This window comes from Diadema setosum, chromosome 15, assembly GCF_964275005.1.
Source record: "Diadema setosum chromosome 15, eeDiaSeto1, whole genome shotgun sequence".
NCBI lineage: Eukaryota > Metazoa > Echinodermata > Echinoidea > Diadematoida > Diadematidae > Diadema > Diadema setosum.
The window spans coordinates 36,683,930-36,698,458 of NC_092699.1; the positions used below are offsets into that span (position 1 = coordinate 36,683,930).

A 14,529-nucleotide genomic window follows, 5' to 3' on the forward strand; every position below is an offset into this window, starting at 1 on the left:
GACTGTCCGATTGTATTTTTCTATTGACATCAATTCACAAAACATGGAATTGCATTTTTGAAGTGCATGGACTGATAGCCAAACTCAAAGGCTAGACCCACTTCATCACCACCAACAACAAAACTGGGAGAAAAAGTTCTAATATTAGTTCTTCCAGAAGCAAGATTACTTGAAATTTCTTAGTCTAATTCTTCTTCGCTTCTGTGAGGTTCATTTCCATTATGTTCTATATACAAGATCATGCAGTATAACGCATTTAGAATAAGGACAACATAGGGAAGACTTTGGGACCGGTATGTAAAGCCAATTAAGAGTGCGGAGTGGTTCTCTACATGACTTGCCAGTGCACCCTTTAAAAACAAAACAAAAACAAAACCACAAAGACTGTCGAAAGGCTCTCTTTTAGACATAAATTGAGTATCAAAATTTAAAAGAATAATCGCGATGATCGCTATCATAAGGTGTACTACATTGTGGATTAGTAGTGAATCTGACATCTTTTTTTTATCTTAATTCCTTAATTATTGTACATGTATTTCAGAAAAGTGTTACCAGTATTTTGTTGTTGTTTTCCAACTCATATTAAAAGTATTTATTCCATTCCATTAAGGATATTGAAATTGGTTACCATAACGAAATATGTGACACACCTATAACAGATTATTAGCAATATGAGTCCATAAAAAAAAAAACACGATGCCGTGATAAGTCATAAATCTAGAGTTCATTTCTGTGGTGCTTGTGGGTGGGTGTGAATGTTGTTTGAGAGCGACCCCCCATGGTGCACATGTAACGTCGTTGAGTAGCACAGACATCCTTCAGGGTATTGATCCAGTATGTTAAAAAAAAAAAAAAAAAATCAACCAGTAGGCCCTATACATTTGAAATGTCTATAGGGCCTGCGCAACCGGGAAGGGGGGGGGGGGGGGCTGGGCAGGAAAGCCCCGGCCGTCACCCCAAACCCCCCCCCCCCCCCCCACACACACACACACACACACTTTTTCGCAAAGTGGATAGGGTTTAACTTTTTGTTGTTTATCCTTGCTATTCATCAGCCGATCTGTTGTTAGAGGAGTTGCATTTTTTCTTTTGTTTTTGTTAAGTTGTTTTTGTTTTTCGTTTTCTTTTCTTTCTTTCTTTTTTTTCTTGTTAGCCGATTTTGGGTCACAAAGTATTAAACGTCATCCAGAATGTTTCCATCCTCAAAATGAATCGACGTCCCTGTTCCCATAAACTGGACCTCTTCACTTTTACAAACGTGTCACCGGTCCTGGTCTATCAAGTTTGTATTTTGTTATTCTATGAAAGGCAATCATCACACTGAAAGATAAACACACTAATGAGTTGAAAGGAAATTTTGCAATGAATAAAGAAAGGATGAACTGTTTGTAAACTTTAGCCACACCAACCTCCATGTAGCTACACAACGGCGAGCGCACCAAGCTTTATGCTGTGCAGCAACATAACACTGGGTGTCCGTCACCTTGACGACCAACACAGCGGCCGCATCAACAATGTGACTCGTGCAGCGCTCGGATACCACAGGTACATGTACGTACATACACACCGTACACATTGACGCTGTTTATCGGCGATCTCCAACACACGACTGTCTTGTATTATACTGTGTACCTGTACTTGTGCGCGCGTATATCAATCGTGAATGAAACAACGGAATCAGACATTGAATCCTTGTTGGTTAGCACGCACGTACACCTGCTAACTCTCTTTCATCTCTGCAATATTCGAAGTTTTTAGAATACAAAAATGGCACACGGAGATCCCCAAAAGTGGTCGCTTCCTGGATGGAGAATAGAGCAAAGATACGCAGGGGGTGTCCTCATTGGCAACTGGTCGGAAGAGAGACATAAGGTAAGTTTCCGTAATGTTTTTCGAGTTTCTTGTACTGTGCACGAGATACCTGCACCTGCTGCATGTTTGGTGGTTGTGTGCAGCCGACGCTGTCCCGCTGGTATTTACCTAGTTACCGGCGTTGGCTTTGTGCGGAAACGCATGTACCTCACACATTGAAGTAACACGTAGGCCTACCTACAGTGAATATTTGTTGGATTTAGTAATAGTTATTCGTGTCTATATTTCAGAATATTGTACCAAAGAAACTTCGCAATATAAAGTTTACAGGAATATCTTTCCTTCGTTAAATTGACTTTTCAAAATAGTTTGAACAACTTTTCCAGTTGAATTGGTAGAATGGTACATTGCATGGTCGTGTCACTGTCAGATTTTGGCGTTCCAAAAATAGATTGACGATTGCGTTTCTGTGTATCACTGGAATTGAGTTCTGTCTAACGTTAGATCTTAACGTTAGATAAGAATATTTGGAACCAAATGAAGAGTTTGTTTGCAAAAACCGATAAGTCCATATTTGTCAAATGGAGATATTTGCGATTAAACCACAAGGTCAAGAAAAATTTTGCTTCTTTTGACCATAACTTTCAAAATGTACCTTTATATCTAGTGACCAATATATTATTTAAAAGGTATTATTTTGTACTTTATGACAGAGACTGTACTTAAAAATCTTCAAAAGTGGACTTATCTGTCTTTGCGAACAAACTCTTCAAATATTTCGAGTTTCTTCTAATAGATCTGTAAGATTTTAAAAAGATGTAATATTGTATGATTTAGTGACAGCTCAATCAAGCATTCATATCATGTCATCTTATTCTTATATTTGCAGTTTGAGAAAGGAGCACACCGGAATACATCAACTCAGCGAATGGATTATGTCCACAATAGGAACTTCCAGCCTGATATCATGACAAGAAGAGCAGCTAAAATGAAGAATGAAGTGAGTTTTGAAATTTGTCAGAATCACCTTCAAGTAAAGAGCATAGTTTTTACACTAGACCTATGTATCAAAAGGAAAAAAATGGTCATGCTGTGTACTAGGGTTTTCTACTTTACTAAAAATTTTACTTAATGTATACTGGGAGGTGTTACTTTTTGTCACCAGACAAAAATTACTTTTAATCAAACTTTTTATCAAACACTTTAATCTCCATTTCATATCAAACAGTTTTGATTGAATCCGTCTATTGTTTTCAGAATTTTATTGATTTGAATTGACTAAATAGATTATCTTGATTTTGAGTACATGTGTGTACAACTTCACCCGTCCGTTCCAATCAACACTTGAAGCCTTCTGCAGGTGATTAACAGTTTGTTGCAATCACTTTTTTTTTCAGGGTCTTGATCAGACGCTAGTCTTCGCCCACCACAACAAAGACTTGAAGAACAACCTCATCTCCTGGTACGATGAGCAATTCAACAAGCGCGAGAGGTTGGCAGAAGACACCCTGCCCGAGCTCAGGCACTGGGATGGGCAGAAACTGGCCTGGGAACCCGAGAAGTCGGATCATCCTCTCAAAGGTACATACACCCACCAACTCCACTTTTTTTTTTTCTTTCTTTCTTTTTAATTTTGAAATTACTAGGGCATTTCTAGGTTGATTCCACTGCTTAGTAGTACCATTGGTACTCAACAAGTGTGGATTGATCTTAAGAACACTATTTTTGGTAACTATATGCGTGGTATGGAAAACCTCTCAATGTTGTGATTTAACTTTTCATCGTCAAATGGTCCTATCAAGTCAGTTACTGAGAGGATTGAGATCCTTAAGGTTTCAAATGTTTTTCAAGATGATCATAATTAAGTGATGCGTGTATGCGCAGATGAGGTGATATTATGCCAGCTACGTTGCTCTACTGATCACAACAATGTTATTGACGCATCTCCAGGCCGCCCTGAAACTTTAGATCTCTGTTTTTGTTGCCATTTTTTTTTTTTCATTAAAGGCTTCTTGAACATGTCATACAGAAGCTTGCACAATTAAAACTGTGTCATATTTTCATACAAGCTTTGGTCAACCTATCAATGTCTGTATTGTGTATTTTTATGTACCAAATCTAGATATGAAATTTCATTTCTCTTGTCAATTATTTTCATGCTCTTTGTAGGGGAGCCTACCAACTTTGGATTGAAGTCTAAGCTGCAGAAGAAATGGCAGGAAGAGGAGGCTGCAAAGAAACTCGGCGAGTATCACACAACCTACGGTCTTGACTACAAGAACAAACCTGCCTCCGCACTTGTCAGGCAGCATTATGCGCCACAGAGGGCGCTATCATCACGCATGCACCCAGTGAACAAAATCAACAAGGACTTAAATCTGCGGAGCACGTCGATTCTCCAGACACCCGAGGACATACACCTCAAGACGCGCGCAGAGGCTGTGACCCGTCACCATGGACCTCCACCGGTCTCCGTATGATGACGTCACTATTGTTGTTTCTTTCTCATGATAAACTTGCCGAACAAAATGAAACACTTCTGACCAGTGACATGGAGTTTTGGTGGGAAAATTTTTTGCTTGACCAACGGTGATGGCGGTCACTTGATGGATCATGTAGATGTTATCATCCAAGGAAGCACATTTCATGATGATGAATGCAAAGGATTCTATGTGACACTCACATTGAACATTCAAGAGAAATACATGTCCTGTCCTTCCTCAGTGTACTCTGTTCATATGTAACATTCACATTGAACATACGAGAGAAATATATCCTGTCCTTCCTCAGTGTTTTCTGTTCATATGTAACTAACATTCACTTTGAACATGCAAGAGAAATATGTCCTGTCCTTCCTCAGTGTTTTCTGTTCATCACCAGAGTACAGGATAACTTCATGAAACATGCAATAGCATTCATAGTTTGTAAAGCATTCTGAAATCCGTCCGCAAAAATTGGCATTATACAATGTAAGTTTGTTAGGATTTTTTTTTTTTTTTTTTGGGTTGTTTTCGGTTGTGCTTTTTGGCCAATCCTATCAGTCCATATAACTCTTACCTGTGTGCTAATGATCTATGCAAAATAAGGGTTTTTGTATTATCATATTTCTCTTTGTATTCGTATTCATCAAAAAGGGTCACCTTTTTCATTAGCGTCAGATTTCTAGATTACTGAAAACAGTAATGCAATTGTCTGTCCAAGCCTAGAATCATGATAAAAATTTATGCAAATGAGAATATTATTTCAGTGATCTACTGGTTGTTCTATGTTAAATCTTTCTTCCAAATGCAATATGTGTGATGGTGGTGACAAATAATGGTTTGTTTCTGAATTTGGATCTGTTCCATGAAATTATGTAAAACATTGATGTGACAGATTATTGCGTCTGACATCAGATATCTTACTTTCGTGAAATCATGCAGTGAATGATTGATGAATGTGTATTGAAGCTATTAAAACAGATCATCATTTTCAATTTCTTTGCTGCGTTAATACCTAAATGCGAGAAGTCACATAATTTCTATCTTGATTGCCAAGATTCTGTTAAATTTGTTATTTTCATGAAAATTATGCCTCAACTGTTTCTGCGTGTACATGCAGCAAACTTTTTCACAAATTTGTAAAGGTGTATGTCTTCTGATAAAGTTTATGCAAAATCAAGTATTATTATCATGCAACAAGGTGATCAAAGCGACCCCGCCTGACTTCTTACAGCTGTATATGAATGTACATTTGTGTTTGTCCGCTAACTGGCAGTGCATGTGTTTTCTATGCTATGCAAACTTGTATTTATCGACTGTTGGTGTAAGCATGTATACTTTCAGCCTGTACAATGTATACATGCATATCAAACATTTATATTATATAATTATGATTATGGTATAGCTACGTATGTATATCAGGGACCTCCCACCCCCTGGCTGTATATTATAATGAGCTTGACAAGAACACAGCAGTTATCAATAAATCAACTGAAAATTGAATACATGCATTCCTTGGGCAAGTGTGCCTGAACTTTCTTGCTTTCGTGTCATAAGCAGATATGAAGCTAAGTTTTCACTGCAGTATGCAACATGTGCTCTGACAAGTCAGCACAATACAAAAAGGTATAGCAGTCCCTTGCTGTATTGCTGTGTTGTTCACAAACATGCAGTGGTGAGGCGTCTTCTCCACTCTGACCAGATTCAATTTCCATGACTGTTTCACTCCAGACTGTGAAGTCTCACACCAAAATGTCGTCATTTGAGATAAACATTTTGTGAAAAGAAAGATACATAATATTCATGTATTTATGTATGTATGTCTGTATGTACATGTACACAGCAAAAAAAAAAGTAAACACTTTTTCGAGTTCATAGTTTTCATAGAAGATTTTGATGAAAATGTATTATACAGCATACAATATAAAGGGAAACTTTAGTGAGTGAACACATTTGTTTTTGTCTTCCATGGCACAAAAGTAAAAATGCCAAATATTGACATGTTGTCTTTCATTTGGAAATACCCTTCAAGATAACAATGATAACAAAAGACCAGTTTAACTCAATGAAAAACATTGATGAAATAGCAAAAGTAAGTTTTCATTCTCTTTATCTCTTAATAACCTAAAACAAAATAAAAGTTGGAAACTAAAGGGGAAAGACAAGAATTTTCTGTCAACTCAAACTTCAAATGACATAGGGAGTAAGGGCACAAAAATGATTGAAATGAACAGAATATCCTTATTTCATTCTTTTAATTTAGTAATTTAAGAATTCATGAGACAAATTCAAGAATCAAATATTATTTACACTTTTTCTAACTTGAGAAATCAATCTAAATTCCTACCATTTTTGTTTATATTGCTTCTTTCATTTATTTTGAATTTGGATTTGACAGATTGTTCATTTTCCTCCATTATTCTCTAGCCTTTATTAATCTTTTTTGGGCTTCAAAGATATTATAGAGGTCATAAATTTATTTTCGCAACTAAATTCATGTTTTTTTAGTGTTGAATTTGTCTTTTTTCCCTTATTGTTACATGTAAAAGCACTTATGAAGAGTACGCATGAATAACAACTTGCTAATTGTTTGCAATTTTTACTTTTGTGCCTTTGAAGAGAAAAATGAAGGTGTTTGCTCATGTGTGAAGTTTACATTTTTATTGACCTACTAGGTTGATAGCCAATTAAAATACCTTTCATATGGTATGTAATACATTAACTTTTAGCCAAATATTCTATGAGAAATATAAACTTGAAAAAGTGTTTACTTTCTTTTTTAGCTGAGTGTATGTATGTATGTATGGATGGATGGATATAGTAGGTAGATAGGTACTAGTACTGTAGACAGATACTAAGTGGATAGATAGTACATCGATATATAGATAGATAGACAGATAGATATACATGTAGATAGATAAATAGATAAATAGATAGATATAGATAGATAAACAGATAGATAGGCAGATAGATAGTAGGCAGATAGGTAGATAGTAGATTGATAGACATACAATGTAGTAGATAGACAGACACAGACAGATAAATAGATAAACAGATAGTAGATAGACAGATAATAGATACTGTAAAATGGAATGTTTGCGTGCATTTTAATTTCGCGAGAGCCAAGATTTGCGAAATTAAAATGCACGTGAAAGTTCTTGTCTACACTTTACGCATTGAATGTTCGAGGCAACTTGCGAAAATTTCATGCCGCGAAGAAGGCCGTCGGCTCCAATTCACAAAAATTTCATGCCGCAAAAATGTCATGTTTTACAGTAGATAGATATTACAGAGATTGATGGTAGATTGATGGATGCAATAGATGCTCAAGGTGTGATTCATGAAAAACATGCCATATACAGTGGACTCCCGTTATAACGAACTGGCAGTTTTCTTTCATTATATTGAAGTTTCGTTATACCAAACAATAGAAATATGTGTATGTTATAACGGAAGTGCACTGTACAGTGCACTCCAGTTATAACACATGATTGAAATTCCCCCTACAAAGAAGTTAAAATTCAAGTCCCAAAATTATCATCTACATACTTTTCAGCTATCATGAATTGCCAAGTAACAAAAGAAAGCTGCCAGTCCCGAGGACTTAGTTACAATGGGAGTTGCCTGTATAATTAAGAGTTGATCTCACTTTGGTGAAATCCATCTGGACTAGGTGTACGAGTCATTTCACTCTTATATGCTACCTTTCTGATCTATAGGCCTTAATTTCATTGATTTGATTGATCATCATTCAATTTGAAAGAAATGTATTATCATCATTATAATCATTAGGTAATGATGTCATCAACTACCTTCCTTACTCTCTTGTGCACAAAAATATCGCACAAATCACATCTTTTGGATATCAGTTTAGCACCAACAACATACATTCATTTAATAGTACATTATTTATCTATTGTTGTGGGAAAATTATTTGCTTCAGATTGGTCTCATATTCAAGTAATGTGCAGTTTAATGTTTCCAGGTTAGCATGCCTGTACAGTGACAGGGCATTAAACTGCACATTACTTGAATATAAGACCATTCTGAAGCAAATGAATTTCACATAGATATATAATGTACTCTTAAATGAATCCCACAAGGATTGGAACAATCATCCCCCAGCATTCGCACTGATCAGTTACTAGCCATCCCCTTTAAACTATCAAGACCTATGCAATGCAAATGCAGGTTGACTTGTATTGATTATCACTTACGAAGCCAAAAGAATATCTAAATATGTGCCATATACAAGTATAACAGGTTTTTTTTTTTTCTTCAGATTACTTGGATAAGCCAATAACAGACCTTCGAAATCAAGATTCTGCCCATGACATCATCTGTCAATCATTGCTAAAGTACTAATATGATTAACAAAAGACATTAGGATGCACCTTGTCATAGACTGAGCATACACTGTAGTAACTTGCATATTTTAATGAAATGTCTTTTGTTAATCATGCTAGTAACATGGAAACATGTTGCATGGGAAACACTCAAAGGAATGAATGAGAATATGAATGTATGAAGTTTAAAGAGAGAAAAGGAGGATGTCAAAAGGTAATACTACCTCCAGTTAAAGTACAGATACATTAATTAATGTCTTTAACATTCTATGGACAGTGGCATCACAACACAAACCAGTCTCACAAAAACACAGTCCATCAGAAGCCCTTTTTTTTTTTTTGTTGACAGCGGCGATTTTTAAACTTTTATTGTTCAAATTCTAACCATTTGGCATATTTCATACAAAATCATATAATAATCAAGAACTGCAATTAATCTGTCAACATGATTTCCACAATGGTAATGATATGTGGAATATATTTCCTTGAACAAACTCCACACTTTCAGTTGTACACAGCCCTCCATAGATAGAACTGATTATTTTTTATTTTTGGTAAAAATCATGTCGAGCACATGCCATTGCTTCCTAAATGGAGCAATGGTATAAAAATTTGTATTATTGATAACAATGAACAGAGATAAACAAGAAAACAACAAAAAAAAAATAAACCTACAACTGCATTTATGCCAATTACATGTTCATACATATTTATATGTACTTTATAGAAATAGTAAGTACAAGAGAAACACAGGTTTCTTTTTATCTTCTTACAATCAAACACACCATCACATTGATTTTCTGAGGAAAATCCCCCAGCATTCAAGTAACATTGTTTCACCACCACATCATCATGGTGTGTCTACACACACACATGGGGGCGTATCATGTGAAAGTGATGAATTCATAGGGAAATATAATTCTTTTAGGTTAGAATGCCCCCTAACAACAACACAAAGAAAAGCCAAGATTAGTTCAGAATGTGATTGACAAGTTACCATATTTCCCCAAAATGAGAAATGCTCCTTAAAGACAAGTTTACTACATGAAGTATGAGATGCAGGGTTTCCCTTTGATATCACAGGGAAACAACATTAAGTGTCATCTTAGACAGGCATTCTCTTATCTCCCTCATAATTGTGGCTGCATTGTGAGAAAGATCACTGAATTACTGTGAGCAATCTCAGGATATTAATGCTATTACTGTGCCAAGCACAATCCTCAGGTGCAGCCATGCATTGCACTGCCTGCCAATGTGTCTATAAAACATTTGACCCACCACAGAAATAAGGACACATGCTATCATACATACTCTGCCATCAAACTTGAACACTAGCGCAAATTTGCGTGTTGGCCAACACACCCCTCCAACAGTGTCCACAAGCATAACCAAGGGGTAATATATTCAAAAAGAGGAAAGAAAGAAAAAAAAAGTGTAGAACACATAAACAGAGCAGAACCAAGGCATACATAGAAATATCATTAAGTATACTGACCTGAAAACACCATTCCAGTTTCTGTCCAAATTCACTGGAATCTATTACCATCTAGATCAAGGTATACTATCAAGAATCAATTTGAAAATGTCAAAGTCTTGTAGACATTAAGGTGGTTGTACATGCTGTACAGGTCCTAGGCACTTGCTTAACTATGCCTAACATACACCAAATTTTTCCCCTCAATATAAAAAAAAAACACAAAAACACAAACAAACAAATGAACGCTGCTGGCACCCTCCTGAGCAGAGGGATTAAAACCCACTGTGTGCTTTGAGAAAAGAAAACCTAACAGCATTGTACACACTGCCAAGTGTCCCTGGAACAGACAGGGTTAGCCAAACATTCTCTAAACTGCAGAAACTGGGTTTCTACTTTTATCCTACTACAACCCTGTAGTCAAACAACAGCATTAACAAATTTATGTGTGCCCACTGCAGCATCAAGGGCATGTAACACTTCACATTGGCTGATTTGGTCGACTCACAAAAGAATATAATGTTAATCAACAAATTATGTTACAAGAGCTGCTAAACTTCCTATCACATGTTAGAACCTTACAGTCACTGTAGCCCCTGATATCACAAACAAAACATGGCATACATTACAGTAATTCAGTGTATGCTACACATATCACGTCCTGAAACTTGATACATATTGCCAAGGAAAATTTGTAGAAACATTTGCATGAATAGAAATAATGAATAGAAATAAGTGTGGATGATTAAAAAAAAATTAATAATTATAATAAATAAAACAATTATACTCTTCCCTAGACAGTTAAATACAATTCATAACATCAGAACAGAGACCAATGTGGCAGTTAATTCAATACTTTGATAAGACAAGATGAACTTCATACCCAATACTCACTGGCTATACGTACATTAAGAACCCTTGTGCAAATCAAGAGATAAAGAAATCAATGAATTTGATGAAACAAAACAAAAAAATCTTAAAACTGTACATAACCTAAACAAAGATAAGGACTAAATATACTCAAAGAACTTCCTATAACACACATTCCTGCTAAAGACAGACTTTAAAAAGTTGTGAAATACCACATGGATAATACAGAAAAATATGTATATATATTTTCTTATTTTTCAATTTACAGCACTAGTCAAATAGAACGTGTCAACATAAATTAAAAGAGCAATCCCCAATGTTCTAAATAAACTTAATCTACTTAATCTACATATTGTCAAAGTCATGTTCAAGGAATAATATGAAAGATGGAAATGAAGCAAGAATAAACTATAACTCCACAAAAATCCTCTTATCTTCTTCAGAGTTTCATATCTTATGAATTCTACCGGCATTACAAATTGTTTGAAAACATCTTTTAATGCTCTTTGAGATGCCTTCAAACTAGCTTGGAGTAGCGTTACACTAATGATTTAGCCAAGCGGAGGAAAGCGACCACTTCCAACAAGGAACTCCTATGAATGGCAAGGTGGAGACATTTTAATAGGACTTTGAGGATTGAACAAAACATTTTCTTCTCGCCTAAGCAATCTGTAATGCTCATATGGATAACTGGAGGGACATCACAAAGGCCACACTTTCTCATCTATTATCATCTAGCAGATTTTTAATGCAATGCACAGCAAAAGGCATCTCCAAATGATTACTTGAAATGGGGAAAGGAGAAGGGGGCGTGGGCCATATTCTAGCGCTTGAAAGAAGGGCCCCAGCGGGGGGCCGAGGCCGCCGGATTCGAGGCGGAGCCAGGACCCCCGATGGTGGGGAAGTCGTTGATGTTGGAGGTGTCCGGTGGCTTGCTCCAAGGGGCGTCGCGGATAACAAAGCCCGTATCCTGCTTCCTGGGTTGCTCCTCAGTCGAACGGCTCGGCGCTTTGGTGTATCGCTGAGTCTCCTCTTCTTCGACCACATCAAGGAGCTGAGAGGATGAGAAAACAAGAACTAGATTGAGCTCTCTAAAGCTGCGGTCACACGGTCAAAATTTCACAACGTTTTTAACATTATGGAACATGTCGTGGAAATTTGCCTGTCCACTCACACTGGCAGGCAAACTTCTCAAAGTTTCAGTTCTCGGTAAATTCTATAACTCAAGGTCACTGGTGTGCATGCGCAACAAAGAAGGCACACGCCATCTGACTTGTCAGCTTCAGGGGCACTACAAATGGAAATTGACCAACCAACAGACACATTCTGTGAAAATATAGGCTTCATATTCTTTGCCAGTATCAATCAGCCACACGCTCTTAGCAGAGACGCTAACCTTGTAAACAGCATTGTCGCATTCTGCAGGCTTAAAAGGAGTATTTCTGGTGGAGAAGCAGTATTCTTACCCTAAATGAAATAGAAATTTGTCATAATACAAACCAGCATTTCTCAAGCTGTATTTTTGGCCAAAAGAACAGTACAAATATGACATAAAAGTAACAGTGAGCATCTCTGTATGAATGCTTCCTGGAACTCACATATTCCTCCTCGAGGTTCTTCAGATAGTCGCAGCACTCATCCACGGCGTCCGCCTCTCCCGAGACGACGACCAGATTGGGATCGGGGTCATCCTCCCGCGGGAAGCGGATGTCCACTTTGTACGTGTCCATGATTCTGTTGATGGCTTTGCCACGGGCACCGATCAGCCGCCTGTGGATGCGGTGATCGATGGTCAACTGCTGGGTTACCTGCTCCTCCTGAAGTGCGACGGGAAGGTTTGTGGGGGAAGCGAGGAGAGAGAAGGAGTGAATCTCAAATTTGTAAGATGGGATTTCCCCAAACTGAGATAATTTACCTATCATGTGATGCATACAAAACTTCTACTGACTTTCCTATGTGTCTGATTTATTGGAGGGGCAAGGGCCAAAATGTGGTGAGGGTTTATAGCAGGAGCTAAAATTCATGTCTGATTACATTGTAAAAATAATGACTTTACAAAGAATCTAACTCTGAACCTAAAGAAAGTACCACCATAGCATCTCTGTAATCTTAATAAACTCACTGTTACACTGACACTCTTACACTGACAGCATGCACTTAAGCTAACAGCTGGCCTGACTTTTGCACATATTTGGCTTCCGCACTGCCCCGCATTATGGCGTGCCAGTGCACGCCATATAGTGGTATGTAGTCCATTTTTGGTCATGTCATGTTTACAGAAGAACACAAAATACAAAATCAATTTGTTTTGGTGGGGTCTTTTTTTTTTGTAACTGCCTATTTATTGGCATTGTTTTTGTGCCAGTTTTGGGAAGACTAAACAGAGTCTCAGACACAAAACCTAGCACAAACAGTAACTTTGCGCAGGCGTCATGGCCACTACAATACAATAAATTTTAAACTGCAATCATACAAACTAACAATAATATTTCATACAAAACTCATCTTAATCAAGTAAATGTGTGCACACAAACACACACACACACATACACACATCTGGGTCCCATTTCATAAAAAGTTGATATAATAGCAACTCTTGCTGGAATGACAATTGTCATGGGAACGACAAAAATCCAGCTTCCTGATTGGCTGTTGCAGGGGAAAGCTGTCATTCCAGCAAGAGTTTGCTATTCTAAAAACTTTTATGAAATGGGACCCTGGACATTATTATCCCATTTATACTAAGCAAAAAGGGGGTTCTGAAGCCTCCTGTAGCAGCCTCGAGCAGCCTTTCAGCTCAGCATAATCAGAAAAAAGGAGATAAGATCAGATCAGATCAGGTCAGGTTCGGAAACCACTTACAGGGGTTTCAGAGCCTGCTATAGCAGCCTTTGCTGCAGTATAAATGCTAGGGGGTTTGAGAAGCTGCTTTTTAGCCAACCCGAAAGGAATCACTGAAGGTCATCGCCCGCTTACATAAACAACCCAGCTGTCTCTACCAATCCCCGCTGAAGAAAGCCTTTAAACTTGCAGACTTCATGCAAAAGCCTGTGCCATGTATCAGATGGGAGGAGCCAGTTTGGCCTGCTAGGGCCTGCTAGGGCCTGCTAGGGCCTGCTTTTGGCGAGCAGTATAAACAGACGAGAGGCTGCTTTTTCGGAGCGGGCTTTTAAACCTTCTCGAGGAAGCTTGGAAACCTGCTTGCAGTGCCGTTATGTCCCAAAAAAAATTACAACGGGACCCTCCGCAATGATATCTTTAAAAATAGTGAATCAATCCAAATACAAATTCAGGGTATGAAACTATAACTCATTGCCCACATCTTACAGAAAACCCCATTCGATTTGCTTCAGTGGTCGAAGAGAAATTAGGAATTTTGTAGAGGATGTCAAGAATCTCTCCCCTCCAAGTTCGGTCTATTGTATTCACACACAAAAGCATCGAAGTGCTAAACTTGGAAGAATCAGACTCATGACATGCTTTACAACATTCCATATTTCTCTGTGACCGCTTAACCAAATTGAATGGGGTTTTCTGCAAAATAGGG

At 37.5% G+C, this 14,529-nt stretch overlaps 2 protein-coding genes across 2 annotated transcripts in view; one reads left to right on the forward strand and one right to left on the reverse strand.

The window, feature by feature from the left end:
• Positions 1-1,684: 1,684 nt before the first annotated feature.
• Positions 1,685-5,053, forward strand: LOC140238811 (cilia- and flagella-associated protein 107-like). Its single transcript, XM_072318710.1, has 4 exons — positions 1,685-1,872; positions 2,702-2,812; positions 3,210-3,393; positions 3,982-5,053. The coding sequence occupies exons 1-4, from the start codon at positions 1,768-1,770 to the stop codon at positions 4,290-4,292; spliced, it is 711 nt and encodes a 236-aa protein (XP_072174811.1). The 5' UTR covers positions 1,685-1,767; the 3' UTR covers positions 4,293-5,053.
• Positions 5,054-8,704: 3,651 nt separating this feature from the next.
• The window catches only part of LOC140238831 (vigilin-like), a 39,312-nt gene continuing 33,487 nt past the window's right edge, over positions 8,705-14,529 (reverse strand). Inside the window, exons 23-24 of the mRNA XM_072318729.1 lie at positions 12,581-12,799; positions 8,705-12,036 (exon numbers count right to left, since the gene is read on the reverse strand). Of these exons, the coding sequence (XP_072174830.1) occupies positions 11,806-12,036; positions 12,581-12,799 (450 nt within the window). The 3' untranslated portion in view covers positions 8,705-11,805. The remainder of the gene's footprint in view (positions 12,037-12,580; positions 12,800-14,529) is intronic.